Below are 27,059 nucleotides of genomic sequence, written 5' to 3'. Positions count from 1 at the left end.
CGTCCACTGCACTCCGTTAATATCACTCGATAGTGTGTTATCCACTATGTATTATCGTTTTTTGTAAAGCCCCAACATAATCTGCATTTCGGTACAATGGGGGTATAGAGTTATGTATATTATATACTGTACACAGAAAAACATACCAAATGAGGATAAACAAGCGCAAACAGATAAGGTAATGAGGGCCCTGATCATGAGAGCTTACAATCTAGAGGGAATAAGGGGCAATATTGGAACAAAAGGTAAAGTAGCTGCTCATTGAGGGATGGAGAATGCCTCAGGCTTCAGTATAGTTCATATATATATATATATATAAATGTATAGTTCAGTAACATAGTTAGCACTATGAGTTCTGGTTTTAACCATTTCCCTTTGTCCTATATTGTAAATACATTTATTCTCTGTATTAGTGGATGTGGCTAACACTACCTCTTTCCAGTCAATGTGATTAATTTCATTAAGGTGGAGTGCATGATCCAATGGGGATCTTTTCTCATCTTTAACAATACGCCCTATCCCCATGTGCACCTGCAGCGTTTAGCTTAAGCAGAAGCCTTTTCTTTTCTACATATCGATTCAGTATAGTTCAGCCAAACAGCTGAACCCACTAAGATTTGAGGGTGTTGGCATGGAGTTTGTGCAAGTAGGGTTGGAGAGGGGTGGTGGATGTTTGGAGTATGCCAGATAGGCTTCCTTGAAAAAGTTAGTTTTTAGGGAGCTTTTAAATATCTTAATGCTGGGAGGGAATTCTAGAGAGAGGGGGTAACACTGAAAGAAGTCTTGTAGGCGGGAGTGAGAGAAGGTAAGGCAGGAGGAAAAGTGGATGTCATTGGCAGAACGTAGGGGGATCCATTTGGGGATGAGGGCTGAGATGTAAGGGGGCAGCATTGTCGAGAGCTTTGTAATTCAGAACTAGGGTTTTAAATTTGATTCTAGCGGACTTGGGAAGCAAGTGTAGCGATTTGCATAGTTTGTGTAACAGAAGTGGAGCAATAAGTGAGGTAGATGAGTCTGGCAGCAGCATTTTTGATGGGTTGGAATTGGGGCAGATGGACAAGGAGAAGGTTGCAGCGTTAAGCTGGTGAGTGAATTAGAATTTAAGTTTGTGTCGAGAGTGAGAAAATGGTGTATCCTTGCGATAACCACTATGGAGAAAAGATAAGACCAGCATCAACCCCCGATGTAAACACACTGTGAACCCTTTCTAAGTGGGTGCATACACTTCTTACATTCAAATGCCAGACTGTCCTCGAATGCCTGCATAACAGGAACATATTCTCTGGGATGCCCTTCTTCCTCCATAGTTTTTCCCTCTGGACTTTTTCATGTCAATCAATGCCCATGAAAAGGTTTTTGTTATTCTCCAAGTGCAATTTAATCAACGTCTTTAGGGCAAAGATTATACCAGTCGTCGATGCTTGGTGGAGACTGTGCTCTCTTTACATATCATTTTGTCAATTATGTTTTTGAGCAACTTAATTGCATCACTCATCCACTAAATCCATTGATAATTTGAGCATTACTGCACATTCCTCTTCTGCTTTAAGATGGGAATGGCTTGTATCATGTGTATAACACCCCTATTGTTATTGAACATAGGTTTGCTCTGGTGTCACATGCACCCCTTTTGTCATTGGTGTAAGGTGCTTCTAAGTTGTGAAATACCAAGCACACATTTATGCACTTGACTTGTATGTGAGTGTGGGATTGGTGAGCTATCCCAAAACATGGTCATTGTTTTTTTTAAGACAAGGTTTGAGAAACTGTAATTTGTTCAACCTAATTGAAATATGTTAATATCATTTGTTTAAGGCTTCTTGTATTTGTTTTGATTTGATATTCCACATGCTTAGGGGATGCAATCCTTAATGGTTCGTAGCTGTCAGTAGTATTATTATTATAATTATTATAATTTACTTGTAACGCGCCAACATATTCCACAGTGCGGTACAGTGGGGGTACATAGTGACATCAATTACATTCATTAATATATTTAGCTTGGCTCGTGCATATGCCTTGGATGCAAAGTAAGTGAGCCAAGTTAAATTAATGTAAGAAATCCAGATAGACCATATTGGAAGGAGCTTTGATGTGTAGAAGAGGAGAATCCGAAATGGTTTTGCTCCCTACTTTCCTCTCAAAGTTTTAGATGAGGGCGATGAACAGGATTTTATTTTAAATAACTTTATTTAAAAAAATTTGACATAGAGAAGCAGGCAAAAAACGTGTAAAACTTTAAATTTAGGGACCAAATTTTGGAAGTTCAAAAGCCCAAAAAAATTCTGGAATGTTCTTGAATAGCTTTCCATCAATGTACAACATGAGTAGGTGACAAGAAATAACGGAGAGCATGACAGATGGGAACCCCCCCCCCCCCTGTTTCCCAACGTTTTAAAAAGTGTCAATTTTCCCAGAATCTACCTGCACAGAACATGCCACCAATGTCTAACATGACTATGCACTAACATTTTTAGGAAATACAGAGCATGATGGATATACCGTACAATGCTTGTAAATTATGCATAGAAAGAGCAAAGTGCATTGATAATGGCGCAAAATTAAGATTTATCACTCTGCGCTACCTTTGCTCCAAAATTGTCTTGATACATAGCAACTATAGAAATATCCGCAACTAAAATTCTGCCCCTGGCGCCTGTGTTGCAGCGCATGCAATCCTGCTTTACTCGTGCGGCATCAAAACTGGATTGGGAGCACTGTGACTGGCGGGAAGAGGGGCGAGTCGGGGGGAGAGAGGAGGTGGAGGAGGTTGGTTATCGGAGAGCGGAGGCAGGAGCAGGGCGAGGATTGGGAAAAGGAGAGAGGACTCTGCCCGCTCTCCGATAAAATCTGGTTACAGCGCTCCCAATCCAGCTTTGATGTCGTATTTTACATTCTAAAAACTGCTGCATAGACAAAGGTATCAAGTGCAAGATCTGCAAAAGGTGACCTTTTGTGAAATAGATATTTTAGCTCTTTGTTGTTACTGCATCATTTCACTGAAGAAAGGGCTTATAACAACTGAGAACTTAAATCCTGTTCTTTTATTGGTATTCTTTTTGATTTACAATGTCAGGAAGAAGTAGAAAAATAGATGTTGCCAGCAATTTTTATTTTCTGTGTAACGGATGCCAATATTATACCTGACTTTACAATAGATAAACATGTTAAGCAATGATTTGCTTTGCTGAAACTATACTGAATAGCAGTGATAACCTTTTGCTTTTCAATAGATCTTTGTTTGCAGCTGTCTGTCTTCATTTAACTCCAACCTGGCCCCATTACTGTCAATTCCTAGAGAAACATATCTAATCTAGAGAAAATCTTTAAAAATGTACCTGTAACGCATTTCATTGCTGTGTGTGAAGCTACAGTACTGCCACTTTATTGATTTGGCATTGCTCTCATACCGGCTATCAGCAGTTTGTTTATATCATAATGCCATCTAGAAACAGACTCCTACTGTATACAGTACAACTGTGTATCAGTATGACTTTCATATCCTTCTCTCACCTATTCCCCAAACGGCTTAATCTTATTACGGTTGTGCCCCTGTTTTCCTTTCATCACTCTGACGATTAATCATGGTGTCACTTACAGATATAGATTTAGGCTCATATTTACTAGGTGGTGCTATTACATAAGACAAATTTCAGTGCATTAAATGTGTTCTTTAGTGTTTGTTGAAAGAAAACATTGCTAAACAAAAGTGCAAAAAAGGACACCCTTACAGTCTTCTACTTTTTTAGTTATTTTAGGTAACATGCACATGTAGCCCTGTTTCCTTCTAACATAAAGGGCCTACTGGTGCTAGCTTTACCTGCTGGCTCACAGAGATCTGAGCCTCCACCACTGGGAGCCTGGGGCAACAATATAAGTACTGGCAGCGCCTCCACCTGCCTAGGATACCAATAATATGAGATAACCCCAAACAGGAAATAGTGACAACAGCTTTTATCTTAAGTTGATAACCTTTACTGCAGATGTCACACAGAATAAACAGAAATACAATCCCACTATTAACCATAACCATCCCTTTCAGTATAGAGGAATGACCCACCACCGTGTATTCCCACACAGTGTCCTATGTACCAACCAGCCCTTTGGTCTCTCAACCCCAGAGTGTCCCCAAGGAACCCACCCCCCAAGGCGTGATCAGCGCCTGGATGTTACCGATATGTTGGTGCACTTATGGAAATACCTGCCGGGCGCTCCAGCACCTGGACCCGCTGACACCTCAAAAAGGATCTGCCGATCCAACGAAGTCTCCCACGATGAGTTCCCACCACAGGGGATGCCTCCAGCATGCCTTGACGTCCATTCAGTAGTTTAATCCCAGACTAGGAAAATCAGACCACTCAGCGCTGTACTGTGTCCATGACTAGCTCTAATCGCTAACCAGATAAGGTCCCTATCTAAGGGGCCACTCCCTGCAGCAGCCACAAACTGGTGGTGTCTCAGGGACTTAACTGGGGCCTAGGGGGAATACTGACCTATTGCAGAGGGTCACTGACCGCTGCATACGCACCTCCTCTCCCCTTGCTATCCCAGCACTCAATGACTAGCGTGGTCTCCATTGGTCGCTTCCCTATCCTGTCAGCAGGGATCTCCTAAACCCTATTGGCTATCTGATAACAGGTGACTCACTCGGAGGCTCATGGGGTATGTTGTCCCTGCTTATAGCCTCCTAGGACTGGCCCAGCTTTGTGCGCTTAACACTGCGCATGGGCAAGCTGTCTGCAGGCTCCGTCACACACAGCACTCGCTGCGCATGCATGAGCCCTAAAGATGGCGCCCTAAACCACACAGCGCCAGGAGCCTCTGGCGACACGGCCGCTCCTCCTGCAACCTCGCAGCGCTCACTGGAGGTAAGAAATGGGGACCTGGCTACACACATTTAGAATAATAATTTAAAATTGCATTGTCACTTGCATGTAGGTTTGATATGAGGATAATTGCCTTCCCCATCAGTAAAATGATCTAAAGTTGCTTTTTCCCAAAATTTATACATTTCATGAAAACCATTTCAACTTTATAATCTGCAATTAACTAGTTTTTGGATGTTACAAGTTATAACAATTGATTTGACCCAGAAATATGATATCTGCAAAGTTCTTCATTAACCCTCCCAGATACATGATACATTTAAATACTTGTTGGATTCTGTTCTTTGCTAGCTTTGACCTTTTCACCCCAACATCTCTATGATGACATACATAGATATGATGGCATAGGGCTTTTTTTAAAAGAGCTATGTTAAAACACTCATAAGTACAACCGTACTCCAAGTATAAGCCTAGGGCAAAGTTCAAGGAAAAAGCTTCAGAATGACAATGCTATGAAAGATGATTTCACTGGTGAAAGTAGTGTTCATAATTATTTGTGACAATCAGAAGTAAACAATTAAAACATGGAAAGATAATTAAGGTAAGGTTAATAATAATAAAAAGGTTTGTGGTATGACAACATGCAATAAGACAGGGGGTCCTTATCTGCTCTTAGCCGCCATGCATGTATTAATATTAAAGACGTACTTATGCATCAGCTCTACTGTTTTTTGTTATGATTGCTAAAATGTGTGTCTTAATTCTTGAACACTAATTGGCTAAAAAATCACCACCATCTGCTTTCTGTTTTTTAGGTTATCTACTGCTCATTTGGTGGAACCACCAAAGGACTACATTTCAACAACTTGATCGTGGGACTTGTCCTTCTGACAAGAGGTCGCGATGAAGAGAAGGCTAAATGTAAGTGCTTCTATATTGCCACTATTCAATAATATTTTTAATAAAACTAAGTTTAAGCTGTTCTAATGTTATGTAAGTACCAGTAGCAGGAATCCAAAGTACCCTTTTTTAAATTTGTATTTTGTTTACCATCTGCTGTGCCACGTCGCATGCCCGCACCGCGCATGGAGCCGGAGTTGTTTTAACCTCTGTCATGTTGTAGTGGGATATGTTGTTGTGATACTCTGCATTGTCACTGCCAATTGAATCCTGAATTATAACGTGATATACTGTGCTTTCTGTAAGTTAGATGGTGGAGGGTAGGGGGGATGTTTTTGTGCACGCGCGCAGCAAGTAAGGCCTTAACTCCCAAATATGGAACACGCCAAAAAGCAATTGGCCTCATTCTCTGGAGGTTGGAATGTCCCTGGGCCTGACAGCATTTAGGATGAAGACATGAAGGTGCTAAGAATCCCTGGAGGTTAAACAAAAGCTGTAATTCAAAATTAAATCTGGCTACCTACCTACAATTGCCAGACTCGCTCCAGTGAAGCAGCATTGAAAGAACTGGAAGATTAACTTGAAAAGATTAAATGTGATATTGTGGGCCTTAGTGAAGAAAAGAGGAAGGGCTTATTGTTCTTAAAAGCGAACACCAATTCTATTAGAGGGACAGAAAATAAAAGAATCAGTGGATTAGGCTTCATCATTAACAAGAGATGGAGAAACAACATAGTAGAGTATGAAAGCTCATCAGAAAGAGCAGCCAGAGCGGTAATTCAGTTGACAGAGATACAGACTTGAAATAATCAAAGTATATGCTCCAACTTCAAGTCACAACGACAATGAAGTGGAAGAATTCTACCATGAAATCATCCAACTTGACAACAAAATAAATTATCACCTTAAGAACATGATGGGAGATTTCAATGCATAAATTGGTGCCCACCAGAAAGATGAAGCATCAGTTGGTAAGTATGATTACGGTAACAGGAATGAACATGAAATAACAATACAGACCGGCGCCTCAAAGTCCAATATGGAACTATAGTTTAGTCCAAATAATGACGGCAATGTCCAATGGAAGAAAATCCAATCTTAGACTGCAGGCTCCACAGCAACAGATTACATGTATGATGCAAGGGAGAGAGAAAGAAAAATCATAGTGCAACAGAGTAATAACTGAACAAAAAACACAAAAGACAAGACAAACATAAGACAATGACAAGTAGGCTGACAAATATTAAAAGAGTAATTTAATAAACAACACTAAGATGGCCTAGAGCAGATAACGGATCCGGTGTGTAAAACCGGAATCCTACTTACAAGACGTCCAAACAATACAGGCAGGGATATGCTGTGTGTGTAATCCGGCGGCAGCTACTGATGGTCACGTGGCAATCGGGGGAGACTCCAAACACTTCCTTAGTTTTGCATCACCATATGCGTCACCATGGGCTGGTTATCCTGATGCCGTCCGTCGCTCCGTTACCGGAAACACGTCACTGAGGGCGGGACAAATCGCCGAAACTCCCTGCTCCTGCTTCTGTACTTTGTCGCGCTCTTGTATTACTCTGCTCTGCTCAAGGCAATCACTCTCACAAACTGCCCAACGCGTTTCGTGCGCGTGCGCATTTCAGGGGAAGGAATGAACATGGAGACAGATTTGTAGAATTTGGGAATTTATAGATTATGAATTCATTCTTCAAGAATCCATAACAAAAATGGACATGAATGGACCCAATGGAATACGATTGAAGACTGCACAGTCCTTAACCATTTTCACATGAGTGATCATCGATTGGTTTGCTTAAAATTACAGCTGAATGCGAGGTTGGAAAGAAGAAAACTGATTAAAAAGATGCCAAAAATAACCAACTTGAATAACCTCAAGAATAACAGCAGAGAGTTTAAACAAACTGAAACATCACTTTGGCTTACTCGGAATGCATGGGAACACTTATGAAGATTGTAGCAGAAACCTCAGAAATTAAATGGAGGCAGTTCTAACAAAAAAACAGGATAAGAGAAAATCTGAGAAAGCAAGTACTGATCAGATGAGAAGAAATTAAGCAATCCCAAATTGCAAAAATAAGAATTAAATGTGCAGAACTGTGAAAGACCACATGCAAACATATAGCTGAAGCTGTAAGTAAGTGTAACAGTGATATGTTTAAGAAGACTATTGAAGATAAAAGCTTAAAGAAGAGAAAGCAGTGATTGTGAAGAAGCAAATTATTGCAGTAAAATAAGACAATGGGCCAAAAATGAAACACTTAGTTGAGGACTTTTACATGAAATTATACGAGCACACTGATAAAGGGTATAATCCAAGAGGACAAGCGAGAAGAAACCACCAATGATGTACCATGCGTTTTTCTAGAACAATTGGGGGAAAAAAACAATTAAATCCATGAAGAATGGGAAGCGGAATTACAACAGAAATCTTGAAAGTAGCTGGAGAAGAAGTAGAGACAATCCTGGCAAAACTCTTTACATGCTGTTTGAAGAACGGGAAAATTCTAAAACAATGGAGCAATGCCATAGTTATCCTCATTCACAAGAAAGGTGTGAGGATTACGGACGCACGCCTACCCCGCGCTTCCTCTCGCGCAGCTCTGCGCATGCGTGGGGCACCTTCAGCCCGTACTCCTCTCCTGACACGCACATCGGACATGTGTGCAGCAGTGATGTCACCTGACGCTGCGAGCTCGGGCTCCGCCTCCAGATCACGCCGCACGCTCCCAGTGCGCAGCGTACACACATGACATGTGCACCACGCCCCCAAGCTCCGTGGCAACTACATCATCAGCTGATACTACAGCTGTACCTGCTAATCAAGCCTATATATGCTCAGCTGTGCCACTGGCACTTTGGCTGAGCATAGATTGTGTTACTCTGTGTTTGCCTCTGCTGATCCTGTCCTTGTCCTGCTGCTTTGCTTCCTAGATTAACCCCTCGTGTACCGACCTGGCTTGCCTTTGACCACCCGCTTATCTGGAATCCTGAACTTGGCTTTGAACTTCAACTACCCTGCTCTCTCCAACTCTGACCTTGGCATAGTACTTTCCACGCTCCGGACCTCTCCTGCACTGAACCTGGCAAGTATACAACTAACCTGGCCTCTCCACTCCAGACCCTGCTGCCAAGACTATCCTGCATTCCGGACGTGCCCCCCGTGTCTGTGGCTGGTGTTTACCTATTCCCATCTCAGTACCGGGATCTCGTCCTGTTTGTGGTGAGCACAGCGTAACAAAAGGGAGACCAAGAAGTACAGACTTCGCAGATTACGGAAAAGTATTTGATTCTGTCCACACCAGTGATCCTAGATGCATTAAGAAGACAAAGTGTTGAAGAGTACGTTGATATTATAAAGAACATAAAAAAGCCACATCAACCATTGGATTAAAGGAAGATACAAGAAAGATAAGGATCAGCAAGTTAGAGCGACAGGAAGACATAATGTCGCTAAAGCTTTTCATAGCAAAATTTGAAGAGTTGTTCAAGATATTGGATTGGGAAAAAAGGAGTCAAAATCAACAGTAAATACTGGTCATCTACGATTTACAAATTACATTATTTTTGCCATAAGTCTAGAAGACTTCCAGCACCAAACTGGAGAACTCTCCGAAGCAAGTAAGAAAGTTGGCCTCCATTTGCATCTCCGCAAGATCAAAGTGACGTTCAACAAATGTTTAAAGTTTGCAAAGATCACAATAAATAGAAGAGAAGTAGTCCAAGACTGTCTATATTAGCCGGCAAGTAACAATGCCGGTAACCTTTTGAAGGTAATCAAAAGGAGAATAAAGATATGAAGATGGTAGTTAGAGAGAGAGCTAGCTAGCTCGATCTTTCTCTCTCCATATCGGTGATTTAGTAGATGGTGCTTCACCAGTAAGTGCTCTATTGTATAAGAACAATATATTCAGAGTATAGTCCCAATGTCCATAATAACTGTATACTAACAGAGATCACCCAAGGGAGATTAAGGGACCTAGTGGTGCCCACTTGGCTGCCACAGAGATTGGTCACCTGGTAATTAATTAGCTACCCATAGGGTTTAGGTCAATAAAACAGCAGATACTGAAAAGGTAAATACAGAGGGGCTGTTGCCCTTTACTTGACAGTGAAATCCAGACAGGGAAAAACTCTGCAGCGTGCAATCCTCAATGGTAGAGATCAGGATATGTAGAAAGAAAGGAGCACAGCATCCGCATCAGTAGATCAAAAATAAATAGGGCAACTCCAGATGTAGTACAATTGTGTTAATTGCAATGAAGGTGTAGGAAACACACCAACATGCATCATCCAACATGACTTTATCAAGGTGTAAGGGAATAAGCATACATTTTATAAGATAAAATTTGCACCAAAAACGGCCCGAGAATGACATCATAAAAATGTATCCCAAAACAGGGTTGCATTGGCGATGTGCCATTCTGATTGGCCGGTAAGGTCAGCTGACATGACTAAACAAAAACAACTTTAATCTATCCGAAAAACGAACAATAACAAAAGCAATATTACACAATGTAAATAAATAAAAACAATGTAAAAAAAATGCATAATCGTTATATGCCAGATGGAAACATTATACTATAATGGCGCATGATGAAAAAACATATCTAGAGATCAATTAACTATGAATAATTGAAAAAAATATGTAAACAGACCAACCGAAAATATGTAAGTAGCAAGGGATGCCAAGTAAGTGCACCAGTCCAGGATGGCTGGGTGCTCCACAATGTCTTTTAGTCAAAGTCTCTGCAATTGATCTCCTCTGCATACGTTTCTTTCTGAATGTGTCAGAGAACAGTCTTTTTTGCCTCTGTGATTTTGTCGACAGTGTGCAACCTTTGCGTAGATGCCAGCCGTGACAACTGGCTGCTTCGCCACCAAGCATTTGGTGGAAAGAAAAGGCTATGGGTATGAGATGTGCCATTGCTCGCAGGACGGTTGTCCACCTTGAGAAGCGATGATATCGATATGATCCGAACGTGTTTCTAGGCACTATGTTCATGAGCAAAACGGATACTTGAGGTTGTATCTGTGTCTTTTTCAGGATTTACAGGTTCAAAGCCGTCAGCTAGGGCTGATGGTAGCTTCTCCAGGATGGGTTTCACTCCACGAGTGGAGTCTAAGACGTTGAGACCTGATAGAGATTGGTCTGCTCTTGAAGACTTGAATTCCTGCAGCAGATCTTCGAGCTCTCGTAATTTCGAGTTGTCTTTGGCTGTGATTTTGGGGAAGTTGTCGACTCTCTTGAAGAGCGCATCTTCGACTGCCTCAGGGCTACCATACACTCCCCTAGCCTTTCCCATACTAAGTCAAGGCCTATTTGGGGGCAGTCTCATTTTGCTGCCCAAAGCCTCTTCGCATGCTCCACAGATTCTTTCCCCAGCCATTTGGTTAGCAGGCCGAATTCTTCCCTTGCATAGAAGCCCAGACTCTTGATTGTGCCCTTCAATGTGGACTTCCATATTCTGTAATTCTCAGGACGGTCGTCGAAGTTGGTAAGTTCAGTTTGCACCATATCACGCCATATCATGTACTTGCCCATCGGTGTGTTGGTCTTGCATAGGGTGTGATCGGTCACGTCCTGGTATGGTGGTTGCCGGGAGGGGCCTTGCGGTCACCTTTTCCTTGATGTGGATGTGCGATGACTGCTGGTTAGTGTGAGGAGCTGTGTTTCTCCGTGTGGGCGTACCTGTATTGCGAGCCTGTGGTAGTGCATCCGTATGCGTGCTGGCGTGCGGATCACTGTTGCTGCTCTGGCTGTCCCAGCTAGCGTGTGCATTTGAAGAAACAGCATCTTCTCCACATGGATTTTGCAAGTCTTCGGCATCGGCGATATCCTCCTCATCATGTTGGGAGGGTGCGCTGGTGTTGACACTGGGGATGCTCCTCACATAGTCTTCAGTGTGTTGGGCTGGATCCTCTGAGGCTATCCGACTGTACGATCGCTCCCCGCCATCCTGTCGCGCGGCTGCTTCTAAGATTTCGGCTTGGACCCGACGGCGGCACCCTCTTCCTTACCCAAGGTCTCCAAGTCTGCGTCCAACTCGACCTTCCTACGCGCAGTTGATCTAAATTCATCTGTACAAAGAATGCTGTTCCAGAACTGGGCTGGCTTTTTTAGATATTGTTTGGCAAAGTCTAATCTGGCCTTTCTATTCTTGTGCCTTATGAATGGTTTGCACCTTGTGGTGAACCCTCTGTATTTGCTCTTATGAAGTCTTCTCTTTATAGTAGACTTGGTTAATGATATGCCTACCTCCTGGAGAGTGTTCTTCACTTGGCTGGAAGTTGTGAAGGGTTTTTTCTTTACCATGGAAAGGATCGTACGATCATCCACCACTGTTGTCTTCCGTGGACGTCCAGGCCTTTTTGTGTTGCAGAGCTCACCAGTGCGTTCTTTTTTTTTTTTTTTTCTTCTTCTCAGAATGTACCAAACTGTTGATTTGGCCACTCCTAATGTTCCTGCTATCTCTGATGGATTTCTTTTTTTTGCAGCCTAAGGTTGCCCTGTTTCACTTGCATTGAGAGCTCCTTTGACCACATGTTGTGGGTTCACAACAACAGCTTCCAAATATGAATGCCACACCTGGAATCAACTCCAGACCTTTTACCTGCTTAATTTACCTGCTTAAAGCAGGCTTAGCAATAGTGCCCAAAGTCATGCAGTAGCTGCAAAGGCAAACAAGATCTTATCTTGCATCAAACGGGCAATGGATGGAAGGGAAGCAAACATAATTATGCCCCTTTACAAAGCATTAGTAAGACCACACCTTGAATATGGAGTACAATTTTGGGCACCAATCTTAAGAAAATAAATTTTGGAACTAGAGAGAGTGCAGAGAAGAGGCACCAAATTAATGGGGATGTACAATCTAACTTATGAGGAGAGGCAAGCTAAATTAGATTTATTTACATTAGAGTAGGGGCGTCTAAGAGGGGATATGATAACTTTATACAAATATATTCGGGGACAATACAAGGAGCTTTCAAAAGAACTATTCATACCACGGGAAGTACAAAGGACTCTGGGCCATCCCTTAAGGGCTGGGACCCGCGGTGCGGGCGGCCGCATGAGCGTTCCACACCAGCAGGGGAATCCTCCCGAGCCGGTCCTAGTCCCCCCTCGCTGCTGGCTCACTACGCACTGTGACGCGTCAGCCGCCAGGGGATGCAAGAAAATTGTGATCCCGAGCGGTGACGCGTCACGTGGTGCGCTGATGAGCCAATCAGCGGCGGGAGCTGTCAGACATCCTACACAAGGTAGGGTGTGTGTGTGTGTGTGTGTGTGTGTCAGCGTGTGAGGAGGGCATTTGTGGGGGGAGGGAGCTGCTTACCTTCCGGCAGCCCGCAGCAGCTCCCTCCTGCAGCCCGGGAGCCCGTGGAGGGAGGGGGGGAGAGTAGCGGGTTCCTCAGCTCAAACCACGCCTCCCGCTCCGGCTCCCTACAGACCGCATATCGCGGTCTGTGTCTGTCAGCGCCCCGCCTGTCTGGAGTGCGGGCGTGCTGACTGAGGGAGCGGGGCCTTAGCCTAAGGTTGGAGGAAAGGAGATTTCACCAGCAACAAAGGAAAGGGTTCTGATCCAGGGATTAATTAATTAGGGTTAATGAATTAATTAATTAGGGTTAATTAATTACAGCCAATTCTTGGAGTCAGGAAGGAATTTATTTTTCCACATAATGGGGTTTTTTGTTTGCCTTCCTCTGGATCAATAAGTATACATATAGGATTAAGTATCTGTTGTCTAAATTGAGCATAGGTTGAACTTGATGGACGTACGTCTTTTTTCAACCTCATCTACTGTGTAACTATCTAACTATTGAATACAATACAGGGGAATGGGAACACTGGATGGAAATAGGGGGTAGTAATGGCAAATAGGGATTGGTAAATAACAATAACTTTACCAGAGAATCAGAGTGCTTGCTGAGCTACAGGGAGGACAACTGTGAAAAGACAGGATATGACATTATCATAGGGGAAATACAACAGGGTCTGAACCATATAGCAAGGAGAGGAGGGGCTGCCAGGACAACAGGGTTTTTTGCTCAATAATTGTTTTTTTTTGCCAGATTTTCTATGTTTTTTCATGTATGTATGTCTTTATTTATATAGCGCCAAAAGTGTACTCAGCGCTTCACAAAGAATACGGTACAGGGAATTATAATACAATAAGTGCAGCAAAATCAGACACCAGTAAAGGAAATCCCTGCCCAGAAGAGCTTACAATCTAAGAGGTTTGATGGGGAACTTACAGAGACAGCTGGTGAGGGAATAAGTGCTGTAGATGGCGGTGGTAGGAGTGACTGAGTGTGGGACAGTAACCATGAGTGCATTCTATTGGGCTGCTTTACTTGTGGGGCGAGTTCTAAGGTTAGTCAGTATTAAAATGAGAGGGTTAACACAATTTACAGGGGAAGAGATGTCAGGGAGGCATGGGTGAAATCAGGTGTGTGTCAGGGTTTAGGCTTGGGGGAAATCCCCAGCAGCAGGAAGAAGTAGATAGAGGGTGTGAATAGAGGATTTGTGTCAGTGTTTTTTATTGACGGATAAAGAAGTTGATGGAAGAAAGGTGTATAATTAATGGTTCAGTGGGGAAGTTTGAGAGAACAGAGACATTCACAATGGAGTGTGTAAACAGAAAAAGCAATAGGGAGGGCACAGTGAGATGGAGGAGAGACTTCCCAGGTACTGGAGAATAGAAAGAGTACAAAGAATCACAGCTTTTAGAAAGTTAATTTCTCACAGTTGCAAAGTTGTTGTGCAGAGTCCCGATTTATTTGAAAAGAACACTAAATGCTATATTTTATTATCATATAATATGTATAACATATCAAGCAAGTTTTTATCTAAAAATATACAGCAAGCACCACCATAGTAATAGTATTTGTAAGTATAGTACAAAAAAATAGTATAAAAATAAAGTACGAAAAAACCTCAAAAACCATCTCCTTGCCCCATCCCCAGGCTCGTAACACCTCCTCCTGATTGGCTACATTACTCAGTAGCAGCCACTCAGGATAGAGGAAGCTGCCCAGCCTCCTAGCAACAGCCCTGCTCTGTCCCTTCTCGTTGAAATTCCATGGCCACCCGAGTCAGTCCGGCTACTACGTCCAGAGAGGTAATACCGAACACATACATGTCGATTTATTACCTCTAAGATTTTACTGGACACAGTGTCCAAATACAGGACAGATTGGTTCAATACTGCACACCTGGCAACCCTACATACGATGGGGCTGGGCTACGGTTCTGCTAAGTTTTCAGGGGCTTCCACTGAGCCACAATACAATTACTATGCTCCTTAAAGCAAAAACACTAAATTAGAGGATACTTGCATATGATAGCATGTATATATCTCTAACTCATGATGATATTTTAATGTTTAGATTAGTGACAGTATTTATTCCGCAGCTGGCTCTGAACTCTTCACCACCTCTAAGAAAAGAAGTCGGACGATAACCTTGATATGTTATGCTATTCAGATTAGGATTTTTGTTATCAATATCAAAATTATAGGTCTTAAATTATAGAATGTTAATAGACTCCATGTATGTTGTGTGTGTGACTACACAATAAATTATACATGTTAAAGGAGCAATTTCCTATTTGCACCCCTGTTCTTTCCTTCTTTTTTTTTTTTCTTTCTCTTTTACGTTGATGGGAAGCAGGGGGTCCAGGAGCTGAACAGTGTTCATTTCGGGTCTGGTTCCCAAAATGTTTTCTGGGAAAGGGTCTGCCTTTACTTTCTTGTATTTAAATTAGCCACAGATTAGCAGCTTAGCCCGTGAGAGAGGGAGATTTCAAACCTCCATTTTGTTTCCCCTGGAAGGGACAGTACTTGTGCTATATTAATTGGTAAGGATTTCAAGAATCAGGGTCTTTGAAAATGGCAAATAGTGTGCTTCGGCTCCAAGACCCCTCACTTCCCATCCATGTACACAAAAATAGGTGGGGATAAGGGGTAATAAAAAATAAATAAAAAAAATAACAAATCTAGTAGAGGGTGCTGCTACTTTATGTGCTGCTTTTATACTCCAAATATATTTTATCTGCTAACCACTTCAGTATTTATGTGGACTTTAATCTTCTGGTGCATAATCTATCAGGAATAGCAAACTGAAACCTTTGTTTAATTGTATTTCATTATTTAGCTAACATAATGACAATTTTCAGAGAGACCAACCTGTTTTCCTTTTCTTGCACCTTCCCAGACATTTTTAGCCTCTTTTCAAATGAATCCGGCAGCTGTGTTGTACGAGAGGAGATGGAGAGCATGCTGTGTGTTGTGGATGGAGAAGTCCCCTTGTCGCTTAAAAAATGTTTTGCAGAGGTACGGTACATCTCTAACTTTTCGTTCTTCTTGTTTCTCACTATAGGCACTGTCATGAATGGCGAGCTAAATTGCATGATTTTATTAAAATGTATTGCATGAGGATGATGTGGTGGGAGGAAATGGCATCTCTTAATTCGGGAGATGTAATAATTCATGCAGGTTATCGCACGGTGATCCAGCATTAACTGCCATTCAATTCAATGCAGTAAACACAGGATTGCCGTGAGATGACCCATATCGGAGATTAGTGAATCTCCCCCAATATAAGATCACTTTTTATTCACACAGGGCGTTAATGATTTCCAATTTGACCTTTGACTACTGTAAGATCTAAAGGTGAATTATAAAGGGGCATTGGTTCTAGCCTGTTTTTCTTGTTCTAATGCAGCAGTTCTATACATTTATGGCAATGCAATTATCTAAACTGCTGATTGATCCGTTCTCACTTAATTGATCAACAAAGGTCCTGTTTGCCATGACAGAAAAAAATCTGCAAGAGTTGAATGCTAATTCACCATACAACTTTAAGAAGTGTCTTGGAAATAACTAAAGGAGTAGGAAAGGTTTAGTAGACCGCATCTGTAGTTCAATATCATAATCAAGGTCATCCTTCTAGATCTGCGTTTTTTTTTTGCTTCAAAATTTATAATCGGAAACTACCATGGTCTTGATTTAGATTAGGTTCCTCGTACATTTGAGGTGGGCAGAAAATATAAAAAATAATATTCAAAGCCATGTATAGCCACTTAAGACAAGGCTAGTGAGTTACTGTAACTATCTGCAATTTGTATGTACTGGCATGTTGTACTTTTGCACACAAGCTTGCTTGTGATCTGGTTATTATTGCCCTTTCACTCTCATCTCTTCAAACTCAAAACTATGCTGACATAATTTGCCAAACAAAATAAGAAATGGGAAAGTCTCTGGATGGATGATCTTCCTGAATATATACCTGTTTATAAACCATGTTATCACAAGTGATTAGGTGCATATTGTATAAGTAATTCAACCCATTTGGTTAATATAAGTACATTTAAAAGTAAAAAAATATACACTATTATAATTATTGGATAATGTTTCACTGTGGTTTTTTGTTTGCCTGCCTCTATATCAAAATACTGTAAATAAAAAATATAGTGTCTAAATTTAACAGCAGATGAACAGATGTCTTTTTCCCCCCCACCAACTATGTAACATGATTGGGTAGAAATAAGGGTGTAGAAAATGCAAACTGTGATGGATGGACACTTGTGAATAGGGTATGAAAACAAACAATATTACCTATATTTAAAAATTGTGAAGTAGGCCAAAACTACCGTGGCCATATATGGAGACCTCCAGGAATTGTTTTTGTTTGTGTTAAATAATTAGAATGTGTTTGGGATGGAAAGTACAGTATTTTTAGTGGTTGGTTAACCTTCTTTTAATTCTTGACATACAGTAGAAAGCTTGATTGTTTTACTGTAGTTTACTGTGCTTTATTGCATTACTTTGTTTATTATTCATATTCAAAAATTGTTGGCTACCTGGCTTCACAATCGGTTTCTGTTAAAATATATATCCAACTTTTGTCTTTTCCATGTGGTGTAAACTTCTGCTAATCCTACTTGGTTCCTCACGGAACTAAAATATGTAACTTTTAAATGCCATAGGGTACTTTATGCTTTATTAGACAGATATATATTTATACCAAAAGACAGGGGAGCCCAATGCTACATCCAATTGACAAAGCATATATGATAATAAGTATAAAGTTAATTACTTCAATAATAATATTTTTGGAGTTATTTAGTTAAACCCTTTGGTGAAAGCATCATAAGCCTATATATTTATATTTATTATTTTTGCTCTGCAGATTGCTAGCTAAAAAAGCTTATGGCCACTTCAGACCTCGAATGGGAGGGGGGGAAATACATAGTTAAGCAAAGTATTTGCAGTAACTGGAAAAAAAAATTATATATTTTTTTGTGACTCCTCCCATTAACACTCCCCAAATCTTCCACTTCTACACACAGGGAAAACTAGATGCAATGCAATTGGATACACTAAACACATGAGCAAGATTAATTTTCTAGAATCTATTTAGAGTAAACGTTACTTGCTTTGATAAAGACGTTTTACTATTTTGTTTAAAAGCATATAGCCATAATTAAATTAGACTGTTTATCCTCTATAACTTGAGATAATATTTCCAAATGGCTCCAATTTATATATTGGTATGTGCATTTGCAGACTTGTGCAGTGCAGACGACAAAACAACCTACTTAAATTAGAATCTACTTGAGACTTTTATGACAAAAAAAATGCTTCAATAATAGCTTCTCCCTTATGCTGTCTTTATGCTCATTCAACATAAATATGGCGAAATGTTTGAGAATAGCATTTAGATATTGTGTCCCATTGCCCTCCACTCTGACAGAGCTTTACATCAATATAATTTCCTTTTGTCACACTTGAATTTTAATATTTTAGTTCACAAAGCAGGAAAGATGAGTCATGACTGGTCCATTTTGATTAGGGAAGGCTATCAAAATGGAAACCACCAGGGACTTTCTAAGATGTAGTTAATATCTTAGTTTATATCTTTGAACATTTTTAAATCATCACCATATGTCTCCCATTACAGGCGCCATGATAAATACGTACATTCTCAGGAGTTAAACCGCTCTGACTTTGAGTAGGATAAAAGCCAAATGAACACTAATAATAAGCTTAAATTATGGAAAAATACTACTTTGTTAGATTGATTTGTTTTAAATTGTTGCCATAGACTGCTGCTTTAAATCCAGATTACATCCAAATTAAGATGCATTGTAATCTAAACATGCACAAAAACACAAAATGGGGGGAGATCACAGGATCTCCCCAAGATCCCTATTCACTTCACTCAAGGCTGATACATAAATATAGGGGTAAGATACTCCCGGACCAAAATAGTCCAGATGGCTAATTTAAGTACACAAAGTAACCGCTTCCAACACTGTAGAAGGACAATTACCAATAAAAAGCCTAAGGCAAAAAATAAAAAAACTTTATTATAACAAGAGCATTGACGCAAAAATAATAACAGTACACACAAATATATTAAAACAACTAAAAGGGTGAGACACCAGAGAGGAAATGAAAGTGGGTAATCGTATTGTATGATTTAATCCTCAAAGTGAATACTTGGTCGTCCTGTCTGTATTGTGAGACACCTAGAGTATATATACAAATGGAACAAAAATAGTCCCATATAAGGATAGCTAATAGTAAGTAACTCAATGCATCTACGGTGACATCAAACTAACATCTAGTTACGGAGAGAAAAAAGGTGTACTAGCTGATCAGTTCCACAATAGACAAATAATTTCAATGCCTTAATACATATAATTCGGCTACAGGCGCTCAACCACAGGCAAAATACGTGTAAGTATATCCCCTGGTTGACCTTAAAGTAGTTGAAATACAACCTTAGAGTCCAATCATGTATAATTGCAGTCCAGAGACAGTCCAGAAAAATAAAGAGTTCCAGGAGGGTGCTGCTTCCTCAGGTGGAAGTGCTAACCCAGCACTTCAATAGAAACTACAAAGGATGAGAAGAACAGAAAGCGCACACTTCCTGGTGCAAATAACGTTTTTACTCAATAAAAGAGACAAACACAACAGCAATACACTCACAAACATCCGGTAAAATCAGGCAGTATGTGGTAATCCACAGATTCGTGCTGGAGATGTGCAGAGCCGTCTTCACGTGGGAATACTGTGCCAGTTGCTACAGCGCGTTCGCTGCCTGCTTCCGCCCTTCCAGTAGCAGGAGTCTCCTTCCGTATCACGTGACGCCTTCCTGGTGCGTCACCACGTGACCTCCTCCGTAAGGCGTCGCAACAACTCGGCAGTTCAGGGATGATCTCACCAAAGCCCAGACTAACAAGTCAGTCCGCTCCCTGCCTTCTCCCTCACGCTGTTCAGCTCTGCAGTACTCTTTCAGTCACTCTTAAGATGAACCTTGTAGATACTGAGTATATAAGGAAGCACGTCACCATAGCAAGCCACACCCCTGATGAAGAAGCCACGCCTCGAAACGCATAGGGTGACTTGTATGGTGCAAGAGGGTTTGTGACTGAAAGAGTACTGCAGAGCTGAACGGCGTGAGGGAGAAGGCAGGGAGCGGGCTGACTTGTTAGTCCGGGGCTGTGATGACATCATCACTGAACTGCCGAGTTGTTGCGACGCCTTACGGAGGAGGAGTTCACGTGGTGACGCACCAGGAAGGCGTCACGTGATACGGAAGGAGACTCCTGCTACTGGAAGGGCGGAAGCAGGCAGCGGACGCGCTGTAGCAGCTGGCACAGTATCCTCACGTGAAGACGGCTCTGCACATCTCCAGCACGAATCTGTGGATTACCACATACTGCCTGATTTTACCGGATGTTTGTGAGTGTATTGCTGTTATGTGTTTGTCTCTTTTATTGAGTAAAAATGTTATTTGCACCAGGAAGTGTACGCTTTTTGTTCTTCTAATCGTTTGTAACATCTAGTTACCAATGCACCCCACCATAATCTCAATATTACACAAGTAATGAAGTGGTTAATAGAGCAAAGCTATCACATAAATACCCAGGTCAACTAATAAAAATAGGGCACAATCCCCGTTTCAGGTTCAGAAACCACATAATGGTGGTGACCTGGGTATTTATGTGATAGCTTTGCTCTATTTACCACTTAATTACTTGTGTAATATTGAGATTATTCGTATATTTTTGTGTGGGTGCTGATTTAGGCTGAAATTATAGTGCTCGCGCGTGGCGAGAAAAACATACTTCTTCCCTATGAGGCCACCCATAGTGCACGCAACCGCACTAGCGATGAGGAGCGACCGTGTGGCAGTTTTTTTTAAAAGACAAATTATTTAGTCTTTTTGCACGGCATGGACGGTTCAGCCAATGAGGGCTAACCAGCCTGGTGACGCGTCCGCCACACCTCCCCAATCGCTGTAAGCTGCGTTCACCCATCGCTCGCCCACTATAAGCTCAGTCTTGGGGTGAGTCCCCAGTCTTCACTGTGGCACGCGCCCGGCGGGGGGGACAGTGCGTGCACAGCGCTACTCAGCAATCTGCGGTCTGAGGGGAGAGGGAAGGTTTGCGACGGGAGGGGGCGTAGCGGTGGGTTTGCGGGGGCGTGGCCATGACGTCCCACGGCTGTTTCGCCCTCATTGGCTGAACTGCCGGCGGGGGCGTGGCCACGCCTCCGTCGTAAGCGCTGAACTCAAATTCCCCTGCCTGCCTGAAAACATGTCGCGCACTGCTGGGGAAAGGTGCGCGACAAGGTAGGAACTGGGACCGGAGGTACTGGTGGGGGGGGCTTGATTGCGCTGTAGTAGTTAGTGGGACCGCAGCCTTAGAGGTATGGCTGGGATCACACTGTCATAAAATGTACTACAGGCAGTCCTCGGTTATCCGACACAATGCGTTACTCAAAATGGCGTTGGATAGTGAAACGTTGTAAAGCGAAACACGTTTTCCCATAGGAACACTGTTTAAATGAAAGGTTCCGTTCCTGAAGGCATTTTTAATGCTAAAATACACAAAATATTTTACGCAGACAATAAGATATGCAGCATACACAAATTATATAGTGTATATACTGTATTTTATATATATAATATAACATAATATATAATATAATATATTATATAGTTTAATATATATATATTATATATACACATAAACAACTTTGCAAAGCATCGTAAGAGCGTTGGATAAGCCGTTTTGGCGTTGTAAAAATGAACATAGGTATGCATTGCATAGCGTTGGATAAGCCATTCGTTGTAAAGCGAAGCGTTGTAAAACGAGGACTGCCTGTACCAGGGAAACAAGTCTTCTAAAGCCGCACTGCTCAGGAATAGATCTAATCACAACACCTCTTTATAATATATGCTTTACTACCAGAAAGTTAAAGCGCACAATGTTAAGCGTAACCCCCTTCAGGTTTAATATTTACACCCTAAAGGAAGCCGGGTAGGAGACTCGCCGCTTAGGCCTGTATTTTTCAACGGGTTCCTAGGAATTGCACAATATAATTAACCTTAACCTAAAAAAGGTTGGAAACCACTGGCTTAGATTCATAGCAATGTTTCCAATAGTAAATATTTGTTACTTTTTTTTCAAATACGTTGTCTCAAATATTCTTCATTGGTCTTATTTCAGGGTGAAAAGGTGAACTATGACAAATTCCGAATTTGGCTGCTGCAAAACAAAGATGCTTTTACATTTTCTCGTTGGTTGCTTTCTGGAGGAGTCTTTGTTACTCTCACTGATGACAGCGACACTCCTACTTTCTATCAAACTCTAGCCGGAGTGACACATTGTAAGTAATTTGTAAATCCTGTGCATATTATATTATGTTTCCTCCACCATTTGGTTTTTATCTGTCCAACTATATATTTTTAGTAGTTGAGAAACATTCTGCAGAAAATACACTTTTTTTTTTTTGCAGGTTACGGTGATGGTTGTCTTTTTACTAATTAAAGTTGCAATCCACCATTTGTGTTTTTTGTGCAAGTTGTGGTTTTTCATCTTCAGTGTCTCATAACATTTGGGAAATTAAAATAGCCACAGGCCCTCATTGCCTGAGCGTCAACGCATAATGAGAATGTTGCCACAATACACAATGCTCCTGTTATTTCTTGGTCATCGTACAACAGATATATTAACTAATATTTGGGACTTACTTTGATCAGATGGCTCTCCTCATTTTAAAGTCTAGAAGTCTCAGGCTTAATGATCTTGGTCATTGTCAGCCATTGGCATCACATGGTTTACTAGACCCAATAGGATGACCCCCCAATCCTATTAGCTCTAGTAAACCATGTGATGCCAGGCAATATGGGTTCTGTGATGTAATCTTAAAGGGAAAGGAAGCTGAGCCTTTCTGATTGACTAGCTTCACTCCCTTTTGATGACGTCACCTCAAAAAAAACCAAAAAAAAAAAAACCAAGTGGTTATCCCAGCCAATCAGAGGCGTGGGAACCATTCCCTCTCAAATGTGACGTCAGAGGCCTATAAACGATTGTGTAGTCTCATTTGACGCCACGCAGCTGATGGAGCAACACCTCCTAGAAGAAGAACAGATGAAGATGAAGCCGAAGAGGAAGATAAAGAAGAAACACAAGTGGATTACAAGTACAGATGAAGATAAAGACCCCAAAATGGATTACAAAATAAAGATGAAAAAAAGAAAGAAAAGACTTAAGATTTTTTTTTACCTGTGAATGGTGGTGGTTGAGGATCATTGCGTCGTGGACCTGGAGTTGCTGCTGGTGTTGCTGTTGGAGTCGGATTCGGTGGGTGAAGACAAGAAAAAGTAAGTAAAAGATGGATTTTGTTTTTTTTAATGTTCCCCCTTGCATGGCGTAGTGTCATCCCATGCCCACGGTGCATTGCATCTTGCCATACAATTGGTGTTTATTTTTCTGTAATTGCAATGTGGTTTTTAGTTTATGCATGTTTTTTTTTTGTTTTTTTTTTATTTATTTTAGATGCATTATTGCATGGCATAGTGGCATCTCATGCCCACATTTGTAAAATGTTTTTGTGGCATTTTTAAGATTAAAATTGAATGTGGTTTTTTTTTTATTATTATTATTATTAGTGGCTTGTTTTGAAGCTAGGCAGGATGCATGTTGCCTGACATAGTGGAAAAGTATCCTGGTGGGGTCCAGCTGTCAAGCCCAACAACCCTCCAGTGGTCTCACTGCAACATCCATCCCTTGGACTTTGTATAATAATGTGCAATTTATTAATGTGCCTGTCATCGTAAATTTATCGAAATGGAACATGGCAGAAATTGGTTCCTGTATGCAAACTAATGTTTCATTATTCTATACTTCCTTATTAGTAGATTTAGTTGCATCTCATGCAAGCAAAACTCAAGACCCTTTTTCAGGACAAGACATCCCTCACCAAAAAGGTATTTTCAGATCCAGAAAATTGCAAAGTGTACAGTAGATGGCATTATTGGAGCCATATCCAGACATTTTGGATCCGGTAAGTCCATTTGGAATAGAGCTGATCTAGAGGCAATTCATAAACATATTGCCAACTTTGAACAGGAAGAGGGCCAACATGTCTTGAAACCAATCCTGCAGGGTATTGAAGGTCTCGCTGATGAGAAAAGATTTACAGTGTACAACATGCATGATATAGCCAAGCTTTTTTCTAAGGCCCAGGCCAAAATTAATGATGTGATAGAGGTCAATGATAGGAAGGTCAGCAATAACCATGTTGATAGGGAAAAATTTGCACTGCTTATGGCATTTTTGTCCTTAATAAAATAAGTGACATCATAAGGGATATACAATCAGGAAAGGTACCAGATATTCTAAAAGGTAAAGATTTGTCCCGATGGTATTGTCCTCAGACCTATAGTAACACTGGGGATTGTAAACCATTGGCAATTTCCACCATTAGGAATTTAGGTAGTTACCCCACACCCAAATTGAGGTTTGCACCACTGTCATGGTAAGCAATCAGCCTGCTCATATAACGATATCCTGTATGTGTCCTTTACAATCTCTTTGCCTTTCTTCAATCAAGATGAATCCTTCTTCGATAAACTGGCTTCCGTACACTCTATCGGATACCTAGAAGAAGATGTCTACAAGGAGAGGTTGACGCTACCAGAACTTTAGTACAAGGCGATGGGTACTGGCGGGTACCAAACACAGCATGCTGCACCGTTAAGGAGAACAGGTACCTGTGCCGTTGTGATGTCTTTGAAATCAACACTCTGATATGTGGCCTTAATCAAAAAGAGCTTACAGCAATGACGGAGTACAACACAGTCAAAGACAATAACACCCAGAGACCTCAAAGAAGTACTAGAGAGACTGAAACTGGAAAGATCAACTCAAGCTCCTTCCCTAAAGAAATTGGATGTCCGATACAGTTAACAAAGTGGAGAACACCTATGGTAAAGGTCACATACAACATGGATGAGCTGTATTGCATAGTGACTAATCACAGAGAATACCTCTATGGGGGTCAGTCGTGTCCAATAGCTAACCCAAATTTTTGTTTCACCCCACATGAGTCCACTACTATCGGAAACATAGTGATTACCCTGATTCCTGTCTTTAAGGGTGATTTTCTCCTTGATGGTGAACCAGGCGGTCCCAATTCTGAAAACTATATTCCTGTATTTGATGTACATATAGATAAGGTCACACATAGAATGTTAATGAAAATTAGGCATAAGCATCATAGGTGTGGCCAAATATATTGTTTTCATGGCCACAAGGGGGTGGTTGTTACCCAAGAGAATTGCTTACAGGAATGCTTTTTATTACTGGATACATAAACTGTCTTTTTAAAATAGATTTTCTATCTTCACCTGGAAAAACATTTCAGGAGATAGATATTGACAACAAATGGCTTCTTTGCTTCACAACCTGTCCAAACATCTCTTGTTGATTATCAGGGACTTCAACAAACAATACTGTGGTTCCCGAATTAACATCTAGATTCTCACGCAAGAGCAGCTGTTTCTTTCCTCTCAGTAGGTTGACCTGTCAAATCTATTGATAAATCTGGTATTTCTAGTTTTTTCCCACCATCTTCAAAGCAACACACACACAATTTAGTTTTGAACATACTTCCTCAACCAATCAAAACCTCCTACATGTTGAGCTATGGGTTTAGAAAACACATTTAAACCAGAAAAGATTGTCAGTTAGTTAGGAGAGAAGGTGAAGAGAAGTACAGGAGAGAGTAAAGAGAAGCAGAGCTCAGAAGGTAATTTTGTGCACTTGTAAATCTGTATATATCTGTGCTTTATATCAATGTATTGTTAGTTAGGATTTACTGTATTGTATTGTTTTTTAGGACTGTAATAAGTACAAACCTTATAAGGAAGTATATGTAGTATTACTGTGTAAAGCCTTATATTTTGTTGTTGTGCTCTAATAAATATTAATGTTTATATAACTGAAGCCTCTCTATCGTGCCATTACTCTCATAACCCAAAGGGCATGCATGTATGAATGTGTTTCCTATTGGAACCCATATCTATACATTCATCTCCCTAAATAATAGTTTGCCATATAATTATATTATTATAAGCCAGCAATACTTTTATAGATGAATACACTATAAATTCATCTATATTTCTATTTCTGGATAAGGCTAAACATTATAGGTAACAGTAGCTTGTTTTGAAGCTAGGCAGGATGCATGCTGCCTAGCATATTGGCAGTTCATGCCCACTGGGCATGGGAGTGCCACCATGCCGGTCAAATTTTTGTTATTGTGCTGTTGCTGTTGATGCCCACAGAGGACAAGGACAATCAGGAGGATGAGGACAGTCTTCATCCTGGCAGGGGTAAGTGCCAGTTTAATTTACTTTAAGCTGCTGATTTATGTTTTATTTTAAATGGGCAAATGCACTATTATCCCGCTTTGGGCCCATTACTGTACTGTATGTGTTAGGGGGGTTGTTGGGGGTACAGAGGTTGGGTTGTCTATTGTTACAATAGGTAGTAGGTATTTTAATGTTTATTGTGGGTAGAGGGATTGAGTGAAGGAGGTAGTTGCCACAGGGTGGTCAGGCTCGGTGTGTAGTAGGAGACCCCCTGCTACATTACTCTAATCTTTAAAATTAAATAAAACACCCGCGATCGCCTGTGAGGCGCGCATTTAGAGTGACTGATTCAGCCTCTCTTACTGCGCATCTCTTAGGCTGCGCCCATGGTATGGACGACCGCTTGGACACGTCCGCACGCTGAGCGATCATACTGCCTAGAGACAGTGATCGCGTCTATACGGCGGGCGCGTGTTGCGCAGTAAATCAGTTTAAACTGATTTCTTGGCGCGACTTGACAGTCACGTGAGCGGTTGGCCCAATGAGGGCGAACCAGCTCCGTGACGTCACTGGCACGCCCCTAGACATGTCCACGGACGGCGCGCGTACCATGACTAAGGAAAGCACCCGCTTTCCCTCAGC

At 41.3% G+C, this 27,059-nt stretch overlaps 1 protein-coding gene across 9 annotated transcripts in view; it reads left to right on the top strand.

Moving 5' to 3' along the window:
• USP32 (ubiquitin specific peptidase 32) overlaps positions 1–27,059 on the top strand; it is a 331,878-nt gene that overhangs the window by 124,437 nt on the left and 180,382 nt on the right. For 8 of the 9 annotated variants that reach the window (XM_075589607.1, XM_075589608.1, XM_075589613.1 and 5 more), the window contains exons 3-5: positions 5,642–5,747; positions 15,957–16,075; positions 22,267–22,426. In XM_075589607.1, the coding sequence (XP_075445722.1) occupies positions 5,642–5,747; positions 15,957–16,075; positions 22,267–22,426 (385 nt within the window). The remainder of the gene's footprint in view (positions 1–5,641; positions 5,748–15,956; positions 16,076–22,266; positions 22,427–27,059) is intronic. The other variant, XM_075589615.1, reaches the window with a different exon arrangement.

This window comes from Ascaphus truei, chromosome 3, assembly GCF_040206685.1.
Source record: "Ascaphus truei isolate aAscTru1 chromosome 3, aAscTru1.hap1, whole genome shotgun sequence".
In the NCBI taxonomy this organism is placed as follows: Eukaryota; Metazoa; Chordata; class Amphibia; order Anura; family Ascaphidae; genus Ascaphus; species Ascaphus truei.
This window is presented reverse-complemented; position numbering and strand designations above follow the sequence as displayed.